At 40.4% G+C, this 22,050-nt stretch overlaps 1 protein-coding gene across 1 annotated transcript in view; it reads right to left on the reverse strand.

Moving 5' to 3' along the window:
• Nucleotides 1-22,050, reverse strand: part of WWC3 (WWC family member 3) — an 83,893-nt gene continuing 61,843 nt past the window's right edge. Inside the window, exons 13-23 of the mRNA XM_066620590.1 lie at nucleotides 20,587-20,661; nucleotides 20,098-20,184; nucleotides 18,922-19,114; nucleotides 13,872-14,039; nucleotides 13,514-13,665; nucleotides 13,205-13,361; nucleotides 12,626-12,790; nucleotides 10,811-10,903; nucleotides 9,979-10,209; nucleotides 5,238-5,365; nucleotides 1-3,297 (exon numbers count right to left, since the gene is read on the reverse strand). Of these exons, the coding sequence (XP_066476687.1) occupies nucleotides 3,231-3,297; nucleotides 5,238-5,365; nucleotides 9,979-10,209; nucleotides 10,811-10,903; nucleotides 12,626-12,790; nucleotides 13,205-13,361; nucleotides 13,514-13,665; nucleotides 13,872-14,039; nucleotides 18,922-19,114; nucleotides 20,098-20,184; nucleotides 20,587-20,661 (1,516 nt within the window). The 3' untranslated portion in view covers nucleotides 1-3,230. The remainder of the gene's footprint in view (nucleotides 3,298-5,237; nucleotides 5,366-9,978; nucleotides 10,210-10,810; nucleotides 10,904-12,625; nucleotides 12,791-13,204; nucleotides 13,362-13,513; nucleotides 13,666-13,871; nucleotides 14,040-18,921; nucleotides 19,115-20,097; nucleotides 20,185-20,586; nucleotides 20,662-22,050) is intronic.

Genomic DNA, 22,050 nt, shown 5'->3' on the forward strand with positions numbered 1-22,050 from the left:
GTTTGTTTTTATTTTGCAGAATACTTTTCAAATACAAAATGACACAATCATTCAGAAACTGTGACAAACACAAAAAATGAATACTGAAGAGTATATTACGTTAACACAATGAAATAGTATTCATTTTGACAGTCAGAATCTCATCCTCCCTAAACACTCTCAGCATACTGCACAGTGGCTACTACTACAACAACCCAGTAACATCTATTACCTGGGAGCCCTCCCCTCTTACAATATTTTCTATTCCAAATCAAGTGCGATCCACTGATGCCATAGAGGTTTATGTACACAAACCAACCAAAAATGATCGTAATTTCTTTAAAAAATGGCAAAGTGTTCATATTAACAGGTCCCTCTCATACACACTGAGTATATACTCCATCCACAGTGATCATTCTTTTACACATTGAAAGAAAATGGGAAATTCCTCTGTCTACTGCATTCTGCAAGTGCATTGGAGCAACTGGTTTGTAGGCAAAGGAATGAAAAATTCAACTGTATAAGAATGCAATAAACTCAAGACTACTTCCTGATGTTGAAAAATACTGATATTTAAATGGTAACCCTGTAAACAAATGACTTAAATTTGTCCTATTTAACTGTTAGAGCTATGACTAGCTATTATTCCTTAAGGCTTCCATTTCCAACTGTTTCTTCCTATTAGTTTGTGTTGGCATTCTGGGATCACTTTTTCCAGTTGTGATATCTTTTCTCATATCTAGCAATACATCAATAGGAGGTTCTGTACAGGAGTTAGTGATGATAATGTCAAACATTTTCAATTACAACAGAATGAAAAACTTGCAAAACATATCAGATAAAAGAAAATTTTACAAAATTCTCATTTATCTTTTTAAATTTAAAAGATTTAAGGCCCAATCCTATCCAGCTTTCCAGCACTGATGCAGCCATACCAACGGGGCATATGCTGCATCCTGCAGTGGAGGGCAGTCACAGAGGCCTCTTCAAGGTAAGGAATGTTTGTTCCCTTACTTCAAGAGCTGCATCAGCACTGGAGAGTTGAATTGGATTGGGCCCTTATTTATTATTAACCAAGATTTTAATAACTTGAATAGAATTTATAATTATCTCAAACCAGGATATCTTAACATAATGCTCTTAACATATTTGGGTTCTAAACAAACACTACAGAAATGTTGACATTTCAACTTAATAATGACTTTCTTTGGTTTCAGGTCTCCCCAAGGCATTGTTAGATTTTAATGACAACCAAAATTGAAAGTATCCTACATAAGATTGTGTTGATTTCTGATGGTTGTTCCAAAATGGTAGACGGACCTTTTGAAGAACATAATTCTTTGGGTAACTGAAGCTGAATATAATAGCATAATAAACAGTACACATACATTTGCAAGAAACAAAAGTGGCACTCTCAGGAATTTAAGGTGACAGTCTAATATTAATAACCTATAACAAAAAATGCAAGCAACTAGCTGTCCTAAAGAATAACTGAACTTTTACTTTCAAAGCTATGCAGTCCACCTGAAGAACAGACCTCTTTCTAAAACCATACTGAACTACTTGAGGTATATACTTCCATCATAGATTTTAATAGGAATTAAGTACATACCGTGTAATGATCTTAGTTCTATGCCAAGACATATGCTATTCAACAACTGAATTCATCATAAAAACTTGGAAAAGGATAATGTACTTTAAAATGTGCAGGTAATAGAAAATCAGAAAAGACTATCAGCACGATGGAAGTTAAAATTGCCATAGCATGGATTAACTGAAAAACTGAACAACATTAAGAGAAGATGGAAATAGACAAAGAAAGAAAACAGATGAAAGAATCTGCACAGATTTTTAAACAATTAGAAATGCACCATTGGCTAGACAGGAACATTTTGAGGAATATTTGCAAGATTGTTAACAGTATTCCACATAGTTGAATTTTTCATAGCAGCAGATGTGGAATTCTGTAAAGTCCTGGCTTCCATTTCAAATAAAAAAGAAGAAAGTTTGTAGCCATCATGCAAAGTGATGAGAAAAATAATTTGAAAATATATACATTGCATCTGGTAAAGGCTAAGAAACTGAAATGGTTCAGATACAAGCTGGATTTTTCTTATCCAGAACAGACAGTCAAAATCCAGAACATAGTTCCCCTCAATATAAACCACTGTGCACCAGCCCACACTATTTGAAATATGGGTACTTTGCTGGGCACTAGAATCAAACACCAGATGCAATATGGTTTTAGAAACAAGCTTTAAGAAAGCTACAGTTCATCAAAGATAATGAAGTTTGGAATGCAAGACCTAGGAGGAACTGTAAAGTAAATAATAGGTTTATGATAAATTGGGATGATTTCCTGAACCAGAGTCTGATTCTGGAACAGATGCATAGTTAAAACTGCTCAAATTCCACATTACTAATATGGCAATCTCATAAGTGCTTTAAGATAATGGCTAAATAGAGACTTGTCACCTTCTTCCTTCCCTCGTTAAACAGAAAAATCAGTTAAAATTATGAGAGACCTATTAGACACAACTGAAATGAGAATAATCTACTAGTGCACAGTAAGAACATGCAGTTGCACCCTGCAAAGTTTAAGAGTCTTTTAATGGATATTTAAAACAAAAAACAAAGACACATTGCATGTGATATTTTGATATCAAGACAGTGCGAAAAATACATAAGGTAAGATGATTAAAAAGTGACAAATTTAGAACATAGTATGTTCATTTCAGCTATCAGAAACAAAACCAGCTCAATGGTTCCATTCTACTGTATGACAAATATTGAGTAACAAAATTTCAGTCTTTAAAATACATCTTAAAGTGAATATTTTCCTTCAAGGAAAACGAATTACTATAAATAAATTACAATACAGTGAATTTGCCTGAACTCACTTTGTTTCTGTCTTCCAGCCTTTTAGTCAAATAAAACAGCATAAAAACTGTACACGCTCTAACAGGATAGTTGATTTTATATATATATAAAATATATAGTTGATTTTATATATATATAAAATAAGTTGTCTTCAGAGATGTCAATTTCACAACAAGGAAAAACCAAGCCTTGCTGCAGTCACTATTATAAAATATATATGTATATATTTATATATGTTTTTATTTTTTACAAAATGTGTATATTAATAGTCTCTTGCACAACAATTTTAAAAAATAAACTTAGCTAGCCTAATAACTTCATTTTAAAATAAGAACAGGCAGATAAATACTTCATGTTTACAATGTAACATGTCATACATCATCAGCAGGCAGAGGAGGTATGTTGATCCTTGGCCTTGTAAAGAATGCTATCTTCTCCCTGCCATTGGAGAGGAAAAAAAAATCAAACATTTAAATATATACTTGGCACAAGTTTCAAAATAGTTCTGATATTAGTAACACTTCAAATTCAAAATAACTTGTTCAAGAAACTTAAACTCAGTTTATTTAATTGAACATTTCTAAACTACTAATTCTTTAGGAGTTTGTTTCATGCTGAAAAAGAGCACCAAAATATGTCTACAATCGTACAGTCTTCAAGAGTGGCCTTTTTATTTTACTGTATTCAATAAATGTTATATTTAAACATATATTTAAATGTTATATTTATAAAATCAAAAACAGAATCTTATATGTTTTCATTAATTCCAATTCTTTGGCTGTTTATTTCAACGTGTAAGTATCAATCATAACCCATTCTCTCTAATACTCTCTAGAACATGGATGATGTTTAACCTCACAATATGAAAGAGAAATGGGGGCTCCCACCCAGTTCAGGAACTTTCTAGGTACGCAAAAGTATATTGGGTATACTGGAAAGTAAATTCAAGGAAAAAGTTATTTTAAAAAATCAACTCCAGATATAACTTACAGAGCACCGACAGCCAGAGGACATTGTGGGTGAGGGAATGGAGTGGGAATTAGACTATTTGAGCTCTTCGCAGTTTTTAGTATACAGGATGGGGAGAGATTAGAGAGATGTATGTCAAGACACTATCAAACTTCCTATGCTATAATGAGGAGACTTCAAAACAATGGAAACACGGCATCGTTTGCCTTTCCTAGTTCCTACAAATCTCTCCCAATAAGCCCTTTAATACCATACAATACAATGAAAAGTTTTCAGAAAGTTGGGAAAGAAAAGTTGTCCTGAAACTTCCTCCTCATTTTGTGAATCCTAAACAGCACTACACGATTCCAAATCTGGGCTGGTTGGATACATGAACAGGAATAGTGCTGTCTAGAAGACTGGCTTCCACAGTAATGCTTTGTTGCAGGTTCCCGCTTCTGTATATATATTTGCAAAAGGCAAGCTAACAATCAAAGGAAGAAAGAATGGTAAGGCGTGACTAACCGTTTGCATATAATATTTATTAGCTACAGTAGAACCTCCAAAGTTGACCACCTCTCTATAATGACCACCTCCTTAAGTTGACCTAATTTTCTAGAGACTTGGGTTTTTCTAGACCTAATTTTCTATAGACTTTTTTTTCATATGTTGACCACCTCCCTATGTTGACCAATTCCTCCAGTCCCTTGGGTGGTCAACTTAAAGAGGTTCTACTGTATTTGATTTTCTCTGTGAACTGCTTTGTGAACTTTTCAATGAAAGGCAGAATATAAATACTGTAAAATAATAATAATAATGAGTTCCAAATTCTGCATTGAGGATATCAATTATTGTAATAGCATAGATCAGTGGTTCCCAAACTTACCTGGGTCACAACACCCCAGTAGCCTTCAGTTGGGCATAGTCATCTTAGATCTTGCAAACAGGGGAAACTCATAAGAATATAGGTGGATCCCCATCTGCAGGCTTGCAATCTACAAATCTGACTCAACATGGATCGCAAGCCTGTGTTGGAGGACTTCAGAGGACCTCCTGGAGCCTTTTGGCAGGAATTTCTGGTTAGCGAAAATCTGAGGCTCCAGCAGGTCTTCTGAGGCATGGGGAGATAGCACACTGCCTCCCCGTCGCTCAGAACACCTCTGAACACAATGGAAATGCACTTTCAGAGGCCTGACTGCAGATTTCATTGTCCATGGATTTCAGTATCCATTGCCCCGCCCAGAGACGAATCCCCCACAGATACCAAGGATCAACTGTATGTGAAGACAGCAACTTGACTGAAGTGGTAAGATGGTTCCAGAAGCAACATCCCATTAGTACATAAGAATCTACTTGAATAGGAATCTACTTGGTATCTGTTCTGAAGGGAGTAAGGCTAAATTTTATTTGGTGCACATATAATGCCTTACCGGAAGGTCTGCACCTGAATAGGCTCCTTCTGGTTTTGACCACGCAGCTGGTATACTTCTTTGGCTGCTTTTTTAAGCAATTTTTCAGCTGCTTGTTGTTGGCGATGCTCAAATTTGGTCTGTCTCGTCTAAAAATGCAATATAAGGAAAGAAATTTGTAATAAGAACACTAGGCCTTCATTAAAAAGTCCATTTTCTTCCATGGACGGGGAGGGGGTGGCATAGTTGAACAAGTTACTCCTCCAACTATAAAAGCTGACTGAATAAATAGTCTTATGCTCTCCAATCACCAAACAGAATGAATCCTTGCATATTGACCAGCACTGTTTTTCCCTTCACTGGAGAATGGAATTCTGTAAAAGAATTTTGAGGCATCCCCCACATATTTGACAGGCTGGGAACCAGTGCAGTGGCAAAAACCAAAAATCATTGAGAAGCAGGACAGTCTTTTTTAGCTTATAAATGCTAATTGCCAAATCATATGCTACTTGAAAAGTTCCTGCCTGAGCAGTGGCATCACTAGGATTTGTGTCACCCCATGCAGTGGGCGGGGCAACACCCCAGATGGTGGGTATAGTGATGTAACATTGCCCCGCCCCCACTGGTTTTTTGGCAGTACCTTTTGATAGAACACAGATATTTCAATGTGGTTTGTTTCATTGCATTCTGCATGAAATTACACATTGATTGATATATAACATGATGGTAATATTCCTCCAAATTCTGATTTTAGTGATTTTGAAAACTTGTGGAGTCACACACACACACCCGTGTCAACTGACTAACACCTTATTGCAGCAGTTCTCATACTTTTAGCACTGGGAGCCACTTTTTAGAATGACAGTCTGTTCAGGACCCATTGAAAGTGATGTCATGGCCAGAAGTGACATCATCAAGCAAATTAAAATAAATAATTATAAATAATTAAATTAAAATAAAAGAAATAATTAAATAAGGGGGAGCCAGTCCTGTTCCACCAAGTGAATTTTCTCTGTAGTCTGCCTGCAATAACACCCCCCCCAAAAGAATCAGTGAGATTTCCAGCCTTCCCCAGTGCCCAGTTTAAAGTTCTTCTATTTCAAGCACATCAATACAAAGACCCACCTGGCTTTACAAGTCTGAGAGCCCAATCCTATGCCTGTCTACTCAGAAGTAAGTTCCATTAGAGTCAGTTGGGCTTACTCCCAGGAAAGTGTGGGTAGGATTGGGCTGTGAGGGAAACTTTGCAAGTGCAAAATGGAAAACTTTCCCCTTACTAGTTCAATCCTCTTTGTTGGTCCTTTCTAGTGGGGGGGGGGGAGGCTGCCTTCTGGGGTTTTTGTTGCACTCCAGTCCCATCGAATCGGGACCATTCTGGTCCTCACATTCTTTGCCTGGCCACCAGCCAAGGTACGTCTGCCTACTCGCGAGTAAACACTACGTGAGGCTGCTTTGCTTTCCATACACTCACAGCTGGGGGGGGAGGGACCTCTTCCTCAAGTGTTTTTTGGGGCTGCATTCATTGGATCAGGACCATTCTGATGTTGGAGTCCTCTCAGTCTGCCCTTTTGGATGGAGCAAAGCAAGGTCGCCTACTCACGAGTAAACATGGCCACATAGTTTCCTTTCTCTTCTCATAGAGCTGAACACACTGGCAGCTGGGAGGGGGAACCTCCTTCTTTTGGGGGCTGCACTCATTGGATCAGAACCATTCTGACGTTATTGGAGTCCTCTCAGTCTGCCCTTTCTGACGGACCATGGCAAGTGTGCCTACTCATGAGTAAACGCAGTCATGGGGTTTCACTTGCTTTCCATAGGGCTGAATAGGGACCTCCTTCTCAGGTGTTTTTGGGAGGGCTGCATTTACTGGATCGGGACCATTCTGGTGTCCTTGGAGTCCTCTCAGCCTGTCCTTTCCAATGGACTATGGCAAGTACACCTGCTCGCGAGTAAACACGCAATACGGCTCACTTTCCCTTTCCATAGGGCTCCATGCATTTTTTCCTTCTGCTTTTTTGGCCATAACTTTTGAAGGAAAGGAGCTATCTCAATGGGGGTTTTTTGCATTGTGTTTCGCCAGGCATTCCGCATCCAATGTTGTATGGCACAATGGGGTAGCTCCAAAAGCCACGAAGTTAGCGCATCTTCCCCCCAGGGCGCATCACCCAGTGCGACCTGCACCCCCCGCGCGACCCCACTGTGCCTGAGAGAGGTGACCTTTTAGCTTGCAAATTCAAATTGCCTAAGAGAGATGACAGCTCAAAAGGACCCAACAGCTTTCCCTCTCATGTCCACACAAGCTTTCTGCACTGAGCGAAAAGGTCAAAAAAGCAGACTGTCAAAAAATGGTCTGTCAAAAACCTGTAATTTAAATATACCTCATCCCATTGATGACGGGATCAAATTCTAAATTGCCTGCCACACAAAGACTGTGGGAGAACTTTCAGCCATTGCAGAGCAATGAACAGCTGTCTAAGAATTAAACTGAAAGGTTGCTGGCTACCTTTGAGTAATAAAGGCAGAAATGGCTAGTCGCCCAGACTGACTCAAGTCCATCTGACAAAACAAAATCTTTAGGACGGTGGTTATCAAACAGTGGGTTGGGACCCACTGGTGGGTCACAATCTGATTTTTGGCAGGCTGCCAAAGGGTAATGGAAAGATCAAATTGCCTCAGTGCCTGAGGCTATTCAAAAATCATACTGTAGCTGCTAATTACCCTGCAAAGAACTCGGCTCCTGCAGTTCGCAAACATGTGTAAATACAGGGAGATAAATGTTTCAGGGTCTTTTTTCTGGCTATTATTTATTTATATTATTTTTATCTAGATCTCCTTTGAATCCTGATAGAGTAACATTTAAAAAAGGGGGTCCCGATGCTACAAAGTTTGCGAACCGCTGCTCAAGAGTCAGACTACTGGCCTTAAAAGGAGTCTCCAAGAAAAACTAAGCAACCACCTAATGATGACCAGTAAAGTGTGCATAATCATCAAGGAGCCCCACTACTGCCGTCACCCAAAATAGTAATATAAAATAGTCCACAAAGACTGTCAAAAGCCTACATCTGAATGATGTCATCTTAGAAAAAACAACACTACTATTTCAGTTGGTATGAAATCAAATAGATGGGTATACCCCTTTAACACAGCTGACAATCGGATAGAAGAGTGATGGATGGTTTGAGAAGTTGATTGATTGGAGGCTGTACAATGAATTGAGCAGGCACTCGCCTATATTATCTCTTACTTCTTGGGCTTACTTTGTGTCTCTGATGTAGGACTATGCTTCTAACTTTCACTTTCGTAGGTTTTAAGAGCCCAATCCTGAGCTGCCTGGGGCATGCAGCTGCGGCAGCAACTAAAATGGCTGCTGCCACAGCCTGCGCACTCAAGGCAGCCGGCAGCGGCACCTCCTGAGAAGGGGACTTTTGTCCCCTTTGCCTGGGTAAGCTCAGTAGCCCTGCAATGGGGCTACTTGATTCACTGCTGACCAAAAGGTTGGCAGTGAGGTAAAAGCCTGTGTTGAGCAGCTAGCCCAACACAGAGGCTTTGGATCTGGCGGAGCAAAGCTCCACCAGTGCCACCTTCCAGCCTCCCCCCTCCCCGTCATGCATCCTCCCCACCCTCCCCCCAGCTCCCCCTTCCCCCCATGCCCCTGTTCAGCGGACCATGTGACCACCAAGCAGCGGAGGCTGGGTGCCTGCCTGGTGCTAGCCCACCGCTGGACTAACACCAGTGCTCGCCCGGTGTCAGGACTCGCAAACGTGCTGTAAGGCACGTTTGTGACAGTGCGCACCAGCAATAAGCCAGTGCATGGAGCTCAGGATTGGGCTCCAAGTCTTCTATTTTAGGGGGAATATGCTTTTAACCTTCATTTAGTAGGTTTTAGCCTTCTATTTTAGGGCTTATTTAAGATCCAGTGGATGTTAGCATTTACCAGCTTTAATGTCTTTTTTTTATCTTTGATAACGCCCTTCATAGATGAGGGTGAATTGTCAGGGTGAAACATGCATGGAACGTGGTATAGAACCTTGGAGGCTTGTAATTACAAACAGCTGAACTCCATCCACGAAAGCCTGAGTGCACACATTCATGATACTACTGATGATAGTCTAAAAGCCTACCCGATACTAGCCCTAAACTTGCGCCCCATGGTGTGTTCAGACACTTGTTTCTCCAGTGAACCCAGCGCCTGAAAGACAAGGGGGATAGTGCAATTCTTTAAGTGTACTTTAGTTAAAATCATAATGGTCTTTTAGGCATCTAAGGAACTCAACCTCTTTCTTCAGGTGTCTGCATTTAAGATAGAATAAGAGAAACAAAATCTGTTGGCTCTAACTCTGACTGCCTGGAAAGCTGTACTTGTAGCCTCTGCCAATGCGAAATCAGTGTTCACGCATTTTCAGAAATCCATGCAAATGGTAAAGGATATGGCATCCAGTTCATTGCATAGCCAGAGATGATGAATAACTGGCTATCTTCATGGTTAGCAGTGCCATATGCTAAGCTCTTCAGTGGCTAATATATGATACCTGTTCATATTCCATCTTGAATCTGCTTCCTATCCCACCAGAGGTGCAGAACCAACCCCTCAGATAAGCATCTTTTTGAGCGACTGCCTCTCAAAGGACATGCCACTGTATCAGCAGCAACTATGCAACAAATTTACTAGCCTAAATATTATAAAGTTCAGTTCCTTAATTTAGCACTACACATAATCAAATACACCTGAATGAAATAATTTGCAAATTCCAAGTTGTCATACCTGCCTCTCTGCTTCCTTCAGCAGGTTTCGAAATCGTTCATCCCGAAGGACCCAATGAGGCAGATCGGTTTGCCCTCTAAGCTGAGCATCCTCCAGGCGTTGCCGCAGTTCTCTCAAAACACATAACTCCTCGTTCAGCTGTCGCTGCCTTGTTCTGGATGCCTGGAGATCCAGCTCCAGGTCTAGTGACGTCCTTTCCATAAGATCAGCCAAAGATGATCTACACGACTGCTAAGATATCAACATGAAAAAATGTCTCAATACAAGATGTGTAAAAATAATTCTCACTCAACATCCCCACAAGAGATTGTGGTATTGAATGTATGGAAGATGACAAAGATAAATCCAAAATTAAATGGTTTGTTTTAACAGGGTCAATTAAATACAAACATTGCATTTAATGTTTAATGCAATACAGTACAGTACAGACGTAACAGGTTAATCTGCAAATCATGGTATAGCAGAAATGTGGGTTGACACACAATTTTTCCATTCCCTCTCACATGAGAATTACTCCTTTCCTTCCACAGTTTGCTTTAACCATGTTGTAGAGTTATGTCACAGCACTGACACCAGAAGCCCTGGTAAGACATTTTTTAGCCATCAGAGTTTAAAATCAGTCAGTTCAGCAGGAGTTTATTTAGAAACTATACTAAAAATGCACTCCGTTTTTTGCCTGCATCACATAATTATAACCTTCGACATTTATTGTTACACTCCAATATGAAAATATTCTTAATTGTATTTTAACAAAGTCAAAACTCAACTTCTATAATAATTCCTCAGAAATGGAACACATTAATTTTCAGAGATTTATTCTCATATTCTATACCTGCTTATAACGCAGTGTACGCCTTTCCAAAGTATTTCTGATGAAGGGTGACTTTCTTGGCAAGGTTGAACTGTCACTGTCACTGCGATATAGCTGATAGAAAAAGATATGAAACAGTAATTTGTATTTATGAATATAACCATTTTTAAAAATGTTTAATATTTTTAAAACATTTAAAAAATATTTAAAACCAAAGAAGGAACGATTACCTTTATTATGGTAATGCAACGGACACATCTACAGTAATTCAGAAAAATTAGCTTATGTGTTAAGATGAAGCACTTGGTTTTTAGAATAGAATGCTGTTTTAGCATTCTACATAAGAACAGCCCCACTGGATCAGGCCATAGGCCCATCTAGTCCAGCTTCCTGTATCTCACAGCGGAGATTCTAGCCTAATGTCATTCTAGCCTAATGACACCTCTCCTCTCCCCAAAATTTCAACAACATTCCCCAAAGAGAGTCTAATAACAAATTTGGGCAAAACTGACCTAGTTCTGGCATTACTTTGCCTATACATCTAGTTCACATGCATCTACAAACCCCTTCTTCCTTGCAGCAATGATAAACTGGTGAGAAAGAACACATTTGCCAAGAATAACTCTGGCAGCATGATGGTAAAGGAACTGATAGAATTGTTTCTAGGAAGAGCTACATTGCCAAGCAGTTAGTAAAGGAAAGCAAAAGTGCTGTCTTTTCTACAGGTCTTCAGTAGCTGCAGCAGTTGGCACAAGCAGCTAAATAATCAGCAAAAAGCATAAAAGATGTTCCCACTAAAACCCTCTGACAGACAATTGCTTTCCAGCTAGTTCAGGACTGTTTCTCCTAAATGGAAACAAATCTTTTTCAGATTGGCAGAAATTTTTTTCAGCTCTGGATAGTTCTTATTGAGGGATATTGGTAACTGAAACTGTGGCCTTATATACGAAGAGCTGTTGCTCTACAGCAGGGGTGTCCAAACATTTTGGCAGGAGGGCCACATCATCTCTCTGATACTGTGTTGGGAGCCAGGAAAAAAAAAAGAATTTACATTTAAAATTTGAATAAATTTACATAAATGAATTTATAAGAGATTGAACTTATATGAATGAAGGTCTTGCAGAAGCTCAAGGCCTATAAAAAGCCTTGCACAAAGCAAGGCCGACCTTTCCTTCACTGCTGCAGCTGCATCACAGATATGAAACAGCAAGCAGTGGAGGGAGCCATCATCCCACAGCTCACGCAAGCTGTCAAACAGTTCCCCTCATGCTGAGAGCAGCTGTGTCAGACCAGCATGGGCTCCAGCAAGTCTCCAGAGGGCCAGAGGCTCAATGGAGACTAGGGGTTCCCCGCAGGCCGGACGGGGAGCCCCCGAGGGCCGCGAGTGGCTCCAAGGCCGGGGTCTGGGCACCCCTGCTCTGCAGTAAAATAATGACCAAAATGCTAGAATAGTGTTTCTCAACATTTGTCCCCCGCTGTACCACTTCACACGGTCCACCTACTGCAAGTACCAATACTTCCATTTCCAGTTACTTCCAGATTGGGAGGCCAGATGCAATGTGACAAAGACCAGTAAGAGGCTCAGGGCACATGGGAGAGCTTTTCTGAGCATACAAAAAGCATATGCTGGAGCTCTACCCACTGAGTAGAACCTCCTACTGCTGCTTGTCATCTTACAATGCTGGTCTTGCTGCCCTGCAGGTACCACCGTACACCACCTTGAGTACCACAGGTTGAGAAATGCTATGCTAGAGCAATCTGTTAAATAAAATTCTTTAAAGTCACTGATCCAGATCACATGTTGCTCCAGTGGCACCATTAACAATTTCTACTCACTCGGCAAACATACTGACTTCGTGCACCAGGTGAGAATGTCTGTGAGCGAACAATTGTGCTACTACGAACAAATGCAGACCCTCTGGATCGACGGCTCAGCCTGTTTTTATGAAGCAAAGCCATGTCTTCTGGGAAGTGATCTTCTGTGTTAGTCTCTTTGTCCACCTACAATCAGAACCAAAGCCAGAAGCTTTATTCCAATGCTGTTCTTTGAAAAAAGGAACCCATTTATTCAAATTATAAGTATTCATTGTACAACTGAGATTGTTACTTACGTGATACAATTATAGAATCAAATGATTCAACTGTGTAGTTAGGATCATTAAGATTGCAAACCTTCAGATCTTTTGAATAATAAATCTTAATAAGCAGAAAACTAACTAGTCAGATCTCTTGAGCAAAATACGGCAACATTTGAACATGATATACATAAGAGGGGAAAAAGTAAGGATAGGAAAGTCAAATCTAAGAAGTTAATACCTAAAGAATACCGCTCAGAAAGATTCCAGACCTAATCCAGTTTTGAATTAGCAGAAACTGGAGTAGAAAGCAGTGATTCCAAGAATTATCTGTACTTGCCTTGAGAGGCAAAGGCTGGACTTTTACAGAGGTATACGGATTCATCTGTGGTGCAAAGAGATGACCATGTAATGTTTCACCAAAATAGGTCTCTGAATGAGGACTGGTATGCATACAATTACTACATCCACTGTCAACTGATTCTGCTTGCCAGCTTCTGAAAACAAAAGATTAAAGATACACACAGTGAAAAGTTGTTACAATTTCACTATTTTTTTTTTGTATGTGGCTTTGAACTACATATCCATCTGGAGTGAGTGGCTAACTACTCTCAAAAATTAACTGCACTTGGTTTCTTTTTAAAGTTACCTCTCAGACACAGCTTCCAGTTGATCTTCCTTTTGTTCCATCTCTAGTATTTCTTCTTCTGTGTACTCCAATTTCACTCTCTCCTCTGCCAGCTCTCTCTCTACAGCTTCCAGCTGAGCTGTGGTCCTAGCTAATAGTGCAGTCACAGCATCCTACAATGACAAATAAAGTTCCAGTGTGGCTTAGTTTCTTGACCAAAAGAATTCAAGATAACCTTTTATTGGGATAATAGGAATGATGGAGTTGAAACAGCAAATAGAAATAAGCAGAAATGACAGATATGATCTTAAGCTTTTCAAAATAACCTAAATAGGAACAGGAAGCTGAACACACTTCAGAAATTAATACATGCTCATACCATTTTCACTGTTGTTTTGTTCTCAGAACATGGGGAAGTGCTTTCTTCACACTTGAATTTTTCCTTTGTTTGCTGTTGATCTGCAGCAGTGAAGATCTGAATGGGGTACCAATGAAGCTGCATCTCACTGGAACTTTCATAATCAGCTAGGCTAACTTGAGCAATACCCTGTAAAGATGAAAAATGAGTAAGTTGTCCTAATTACAGAATCATTCCTTTTAAAAGAAAATATTCATCAGATTCCCAAAAGGGATATTCACATACGTACTTCAGCTGCACTCCTTTTTCTCCTTGAGCAACCTTTGTAGGGGCATTTTCTGCAAAGGCGGCTTTGAAATTTTTTAAAATAAATATTGTAAGGTGCACACCGGTCCCTTTTAGCATCAATTCTGGTGGTATAATCAAAGAAAGACCCCTAATCCTAAAACTAGGAGCAGCATGTTCTCATTGGGTTCAAACTTAAATTCGCTCATCAGAATAAGTAGTAGAATAGCTCAGTGTGGTTACTACTATGGGGTAGTGTTATTTATTTTAATATTTAATCCTTTTCAGGTTAAGCTAACTTCTATCCCATTTAATTCATCTAACAATAAACAAGAAGTGTGGAATAATCACCTCAAAAGAAACAAAGCAAAAAAATATTCTAATTTAATCAAGTAATTCTTACAATACAAATACCCTCAATATCAACTCTTTCAAGCACAGTAGGACTGAGGCAGTGATTATATCAAGACAACTAAGGGCACAATCCTAACCCCTTATGTCAGTGTTTTCCAGCACTGTTTTAAGGGTAATGCAGCTCTGAGGTAAGGGAACAAACATTCCCTTGCTTTGAGGAGGCCTCAGTGAGTGACACCCAACTGCAGGATGCAGCACACGTCCCATTGGCACCGCTATACCAGTGCTGGAACGTACTGACATAAGGGGTTAGGACTGCACCCTAAGGGAGTTGCACTTTCCCATCTCTCTCCTGGGAAAGGTCATCGACTAGGACATTTTGGTTACAAAGCAAAACCAAAAAGCAAGATTGTAAAAATCTAGAAAAATCAGTTTTATACAGAAATATCTTGAGTTCAGATGCCACAATATATTCCAACACCTTGCCCAAGAAAGGCAAATTGAGACTGGGCAGATGTTGTTCAAAGTTGGGCATTTTTAGGAAGGGGCAACTCACTACCTGCTTCAAAACAACTGGAACCTCTCTCTCATTAAATGAGACATTAGCCACCTTAGCAAGCCACTTGTCCAGCCCACCTCCGACATTCTGAACAAGCCAGTAAAGACAAGGGACCAGAGCACAAGTGGGAAGTCTCAGTTCTTCAAGAACCCTTTCCATATTCTGAAAATTGCAATTGTGCATCCCCTTCTTAAAAAGTCATCTCTGAACTCCACCAATTTAAACAACTATCAACTAGTTTCCAAACTTCTTTTTTTAGGGAAGGTAACTGAGCAAGTAGTGGTGTCTCAGCTCCAGGGGTTCCTAGATGAGAAGAACTATCTGGACCCCTTCCAATCTGGCTTCAGGTCAGGTTTTGGAACAGAAACAGACATGCTTGCTCTGACAGATGACGTTCGCCAAGGATTAGATGGGGTAATGCAATCCTGCTGGTCCAGCTTTTGACACCATTGACCACGGTATCCTCCTGAATCAGCCAGCAAAACTGGGGCTTGGGGGCACTGCTCTGCAATGGTTCCACTCCACCCTATCTAACAGGTCCTATATGGTGATGCTTTGTGGTACCTGCGCTGCACCCTGACCCTTACAGTATGGGGTGCCATAGGGGTCTATCCTATATGCTTTTTAACATCTACATGAAACTGGTGGGGTGCAACTAATATGCAGATGACACCAAACTCTATCTCTCTTTGCCATCCTGCTCTGAAGAAGCAGTGAAAGTCCTGGAATGCTGTCTGAACGCCATTAGGGTCTGGATGAAAGCCAATAAGCTGAAACTAAATCCTGATAAGACAGAAGTTTTCCTGATCAAGAAAACCACAATGCAGGCACTGAATCATCTACCCACTTTGAACTGGGTCGCACTCCCTTTACAAAAACAAATGTGCAGCTTAGGAGTTCTCCTGAACTCTTAGCTCTCCCTGGAAAATCAGGTAGCAACAGTGACTAGTTGTGCGGTCACCCAGCTTAAGCTAGTGTGCCAACTGAAACCATACTTGAGCCCTTTAGACTTGGCTACCCATGCTTTGGTAATCTCAAAACTGGACTACTGCAATGCACTGTATGTGGAGCTACCTGCTAAAACAATTCGGAAACTGCAATTAGCGCAGAATGTGGCAGCTTGAGCTGTTATAAGAACATAAGAACAGCCCCACTGGATCAGGCCATAGGTCCATCTACTCCAGCTTCCTGTATCTCACAGCAGCCCACCAAATGCCCCAGGGAGCACACCAGATAACAAGAGACCTCATCCTGGTGCCCTCCCTTGCATCTGGCATTCTGACATAACCCATTTCTAAAATCAGGAGGTTGCACATACACATCATGGCTTGTACCCCGTAATGGATTTTTCCTCCAGAAACTTGTCCAATCCCCTTTTAAAGGCATCCAGGCCAGTCGCCATCACCACATCCTGTGGCAAAGAGTTCCACAGACCAACCACATGCTGAGTAAAGAAATATTTTCTTTTGTCTGTTCTAACTCTCCCAGCACTCAATTTTAGTGGATGTCCCCTGGTTCTGGTGTTATGTGAGAGTGTAAGAGCATCAGAACAAGACGTTCTGACTCAGCTGGACCACTGCTTCAGCAGCTACAGTGGCTGCCCATATGCTTCTGGTCCCAATTCAAGGTGCTTGTTCTAACCTTTAAGGGCCTCCAAGACCTGAGTCCAGGCTACCAGAAAGATTGCCTCCTTCCATACATTCTAGCCTGCCCTCAGGTCAGGTCAGCTGAAGGGGCCCTTCTTCAAATGCCACCTTTGTCCCAAGTGAGGAATGGCAGCTCGGGGGCAAGCTTTCTCTGTGGTGGCACCACAACTATGGAACACTCTCCCAGGGGAACGGAGAACAATTCCCTCTCATGGATTTTCGGCAAAGGCTCAAAACATACCTGTTTCATCAGCATCTGGTTGCTTTTTGCCCTCTATTTTCTCTGATATACTGTGGGGACTCAACTGCCTCCCTGGGCTCATTGGTTTCCCATTGGCTCAATGAGTTCTTTTCTCTTTTGCCCTCAAATTTTTTTTGCTCTGTTTTTGATATTGTTTTTCACCAAGCAATGTTAAAATTAATGTTTTAATGCCTTGTTTGATGTTTTTTACTTGTGATACTCTGTACTTGATTATAAAGCTTTGTAAGCCGCCTTGAGCATTTGCATGGGGAATGTGAGGTATAAATTTCTTAAATAAATAAAATAAATATTCTGAGACAACGCAAGAATTTCCCAACACAAGCTAGAAAATATTCATACCAATTGTGACAGATGGAACTGTTGTCACTTTCATTTCAGACTGACACAATTATATCTATGACAAAGTGAAATGTAAGCAATTTGATCTGCGACATAAATTGCAAATTGGTCACAAAGTACTACTGAATGTTGTTCCAGTGTTCAGGTAGGCTTTGTCACAAGAGGCCCCTGACTACTTGGGGAAGCTCCACTGAAACTGCCAAACACAGAAAATCAAAAGCAGATAGCAACTCTAAACCATGGCTTTCCAGGTGTAGAGTTCAAGTTTCAAATATGGTTTGAATTCTCAACTATGATGGGCACAAACCATGGTTTGTGCTGATGGCTATGAAAGTAATATAACATACTTCTGTTTAAATGTGTGTGTGTTTAAAATATTAAAATAATCCATCACTATCTTAGGGTATGCAATATTCATGCAAGATGATCCTTTTGCCCCAGGAATAATTCTCTCTCAATTATGCCACTATTGCATAACAACAACCTGATTCAGGGCCCAATCAAGATCTTCACACACCGGCTCACTGCCGGTGCACACTGTCACACATATGCCATAAGGCATGTTTGCAAGCCTTACTGTGGGCCCAGCACTGGAACTAGCCCAGCGTGAAACCACACTGGGCCCGCTATGCACCGCCTGGAGCTCTGTGTGATGTGCTGGGCAGTGGAGAGGTAAGACAGGGAAGCGAAGAGCTGGGAAGGAGGTGTTCCATGGCAGGCGGAGGGAGGGCATGGCAGGGAGAGGAAGTGGGCAGGAGAAGGGTGGGACCAGGGTTGCTCAGCTCCACTGGATCCAGAGCTCTGTGTCAGGCCACACGGCCTGACACACGACTCCTTAATTTTGGGTTGGTTAAAGAGCCACTGCAGAAGCAAGTAGTCCCATTGTGGGGCTACTTCCCTTACTTGGGGGGATGAATGTCCCCTTCTCCTGAGGAGCTGGTGGCGGCTGTCCGATGCGCTCAGGATGCCACAATCTGGGCTGTAGTAGTCCCGTGTGCCAGGCAGCTCAGGATTGGGCTGCCCATTACTTCACAAACCAGTATTTGTTCCTGGTTTGATATCCTGGCTTGTCAATCAATTGTTTGTATAAACAAGTCCTTCCTGTACTTGGAAACAATGGAATATTTCAGGGTGTTACAAACTGTGGAGAGGAATACAGAATCTGAGGTTCACCACACTACATTCTTGTGTGGAGAAACCAAAGTTCATTGTGTCATCTGAACCTGGCCAACAACAAATTTATTTTTACGTCTGCTAAAGTACTGAATTATTTTAGCATATGTCATTCAATAGTTATGCTTCACTAAGTGTAATGTAAAAATAAAGTATACAAGGTTATTTCTAAACTGTAGAACTGAATTTGCCTAAGAAAAAGAAAATGTGTGAAAAATGTACACTTGAATTAAAAAGTGCTATAAATCAAATTTTTTTAATACAATGATTATTATAGACACCTCATCCTGATTTAAGCCCCTACTAACTAAATTAGAGTACTAATAGTTATATCCTGAAAAAAGGGAATTGCATAGTTAAATTTAAGAATAATGAGAAAATTGAAAATCACTTCTCTTGTTAACAATTTAAGAGTATTTATCACACCATAGTTTTTACAAAAATATACCTTACCAACAATTCTTCTATCTGATGCTGGCCTACTGAACAGATGTAAAGCTGCAGTGATCTTAGCTTCAAGATACTTGAATGTACAGGGATTTGGAAGACTTCATTAAATATTAATGGAGTTTGGAATTCCAAAGCTCTAGAGCAATAAGTGGTTGATGAACCTGACTCAGAAGACGGTAAGTATATTCTCACATGTCTGAAAACAGATAAAATGAAAAGTCATGATTGGGAAAGGTATCATTAAGAAAAAATCATTTTAAATTGTCAAGTAAAATGGAACAAAATAGTCGCTTAGTAGCAGTGATGCGGACTGGCACCCTCGTCACCAAGCAAAGCTGGATGCTATGCGAAGGCCCCAAAAGGCTCCAAAGCTTCTCCAGAAGCTTTTCTCGGACAGGCAGCATGCAGATACATGATGCCTCTGAGACACAGAATGTCTGTTTTGGAAGAAAACACAAGGTTTCCAGTTTCAAGGAAACCGAAGTCAAATGTTTTTGGCCGAAACGGCCAGAAAAGCCTCTGGAGGCAGGGGAGCGTGACTTGGCTTTGGAGGCTTGGGGGGGGGGGGTGAACAGCGCCTAGCAGTGGCTGTTGCATATGCAGACCATTGTTGCTAAGCGACACTCACCTGTATACAGGTCATGCCTCATTATTCACTGGGGTTCCATTCTGGAACCCATAGTGGATTAAAAAATCAGTGGATACCAAATCAGTGGAAAAATAGCTTTAAAGTCCCACATCCAGGTTTTGTGATCCTTGATTGTTGCCCCAGAATGCACTGGTATAGAAGCTATACCACATTTAGCCACTAGATGGGGTGAATGGAATTTAGTGCAACGAAGTTATAATTATTTAACAGTATGAAGGTTGGAAATTGGACCTACAGCAGTGAATGCTGACAACCACATGTAGGTTACTGTCCACATTTACCAGTGTAATGTGGGGTTTCGGACACAAAAATATGCATGAAACAACATTGGAAAGATTTCATATATTCATTTTAACATATACATTAAAGGTTTGCATTTTTGTTTTCTCAAGTCATTCATTTCTATGAAGGAATCATTCTAAAATGAATGAATCACTATACGCCCAAATCATCATTGCAGAGGATGTGTTAACACAATATTTCAAGATACTAAAAGCATTAATCAGAAAAATTGAAATATTTTAGCTCACATTTTAAAACCTTCTTTCACAGCAAAGCCAGTAAAATTCTTTAGCTGCAGCACATGAACCAGAAGACACTCACTGCCACTATCATGTCTGAAAAAGAAGGAGTCTAGTTAAGTGCCAACAGATGTAGGATTATATAGTAGTCTCTCACTCTCACTCACAGTTTCAAATCCACATCACATTGATGAAACAAGAATTTTTTTAAACTTGATGACTAGTTTTCCATATCATAATCATTTCAAATAATGGTGGCTATTGTGCTGGGTGCCACTTGGGCAGGACTATTCAAAACATGCGATCAGGTGATTTTCTCTATATCATCACAGTCCCCTCTTTTTTGGACACACTCATACACTCATTAGAAAAGATGCATGTTCATTTGCTACTCATCAGTATCCCTGAAGCTAAAAATTATTAACCATTGAGGACCTTGTGCACCTTGGTATGTATAACATTTTGATAATGATACTGACCAAGGGAGAAAATACTCACAGAAATCCAACTTGCATTTGGGGCTCTTCACTACTGATAGCCTCACCATAAAGCGATTCTTCAACATCCTCACTCCTGTATGACAGGGAAAATAAATGCAGTGAAAACTAGCAAGAAATGGCTACTTCCATAAACAAATTGGGCTATTAAGTCTATCGTGTTGGCATCCTTCAGTCTCGGAAGACTATGGTGTCACGCTCTGAATGGTGGTTCTGAAACAGAGTGTCCTCTCCAGTGCGCAAAGCCTGGGTAAAGTAGGTATGGAGGATAGGCTGTTACCCATGCAGCAAATCCCCCCTCTCCACGTCACTGAAATGGTCCAATGGAAAGGCAGAAGCCAATACGGTTGGTTCCAGTGGCGTCGCAGGAGTTGCCAGAACGTGACTGTGTTCAGCCATAAAATGCCTTAGGGACTCCGGCTCCGGATTTTGCCTCGAGGTTGACTCCTGAAGCCTTTTCCATAATTGGATGTAGCCACAAGGCAGTGGAGGTTTGGGATCAGAGTTTTCCTTCTTTCAGATGAGCTGCCTTCCCAGGCTAATGAGTCCCATCTACCCGGTGGCTGTTTAGTCGCCTCTTACGACAAGTACAGCCAAACTGAGTCTATAATACAGTCTATAATACACAACTATATATATTACTAAGTTTTTGCCTTGATTTGGATGTCACATTTCTATTACTAGTTTAAAATGCAAGTTCAAAGAAATTACAAGGGTGACACCTTCCAAAAGCATACTAAGAATACTCTACCAGTTGACAGAGGAAATTTTTTTACATCATCCAATTCTCAAGAATGTTCTGCATTATGTGTCCTAACTGCATATGCATATATTTTTAAATTTCTGCATTCCCGAAGATGCCAGCTTCAGAGTATTAACATATTAAGAAACATCAAATGTTGCACGCTGCATAAGGCAATCAAGTCATACTTCAACACAGCAAAGACTTGCTGCCACTCTTCTGACCAGCACTTTATTATGACAAACCCTTGTATCAATATCAGCATTCAACATGTTTCAACACTATTCAATGTTATAAAAACTTGCCATGAGACTCTCAAAGTCAAGCTGTGTTCAAGCAGCTCCCATTTGACCTGCATCAAATTCTAAATCCCACACAGATCTGGTGGTGATGGAATGCTTACACTCATACGTATTACCACAAATTGGGAAGGAAACAAAGTGTGCTCATTTGGAAGTATATGATCAAGTAAGCAGCATGTATGAACAAGCAAAAAACATTCTCCAACATACTGTACACTATTGTATATTTGATCATTTCAGTCTATTGCTTGTGCTACATCAAGTAACCACAGGAAATGATTATCAGGTTCTGGTGTATAAGAAAATCTTCTGGTACATAAACAAGAGCAGGTACACAGAGGGTGGAAACTTTTTCTGCACTGAGAATAATATCAAACTTCTAGCATGAGGACTAACAATATAGTGTAGCTTTATCGATTTT

The sequence above is a fragment of the Tiliqua scincoides genome, chromosome 3 (genome assembly GCF_035046505.1).
Source record: "Tiliqua scincoides isolate rTilSci1 chromosome 3, rTilSci1.hap2, whole genome shotgun sequence".
NCBI lineage: Eukaryota > Metazoa > Chordata > Lepidosauria > Squamata > Scincidae > Tiliqua > Tiliqua scincoides.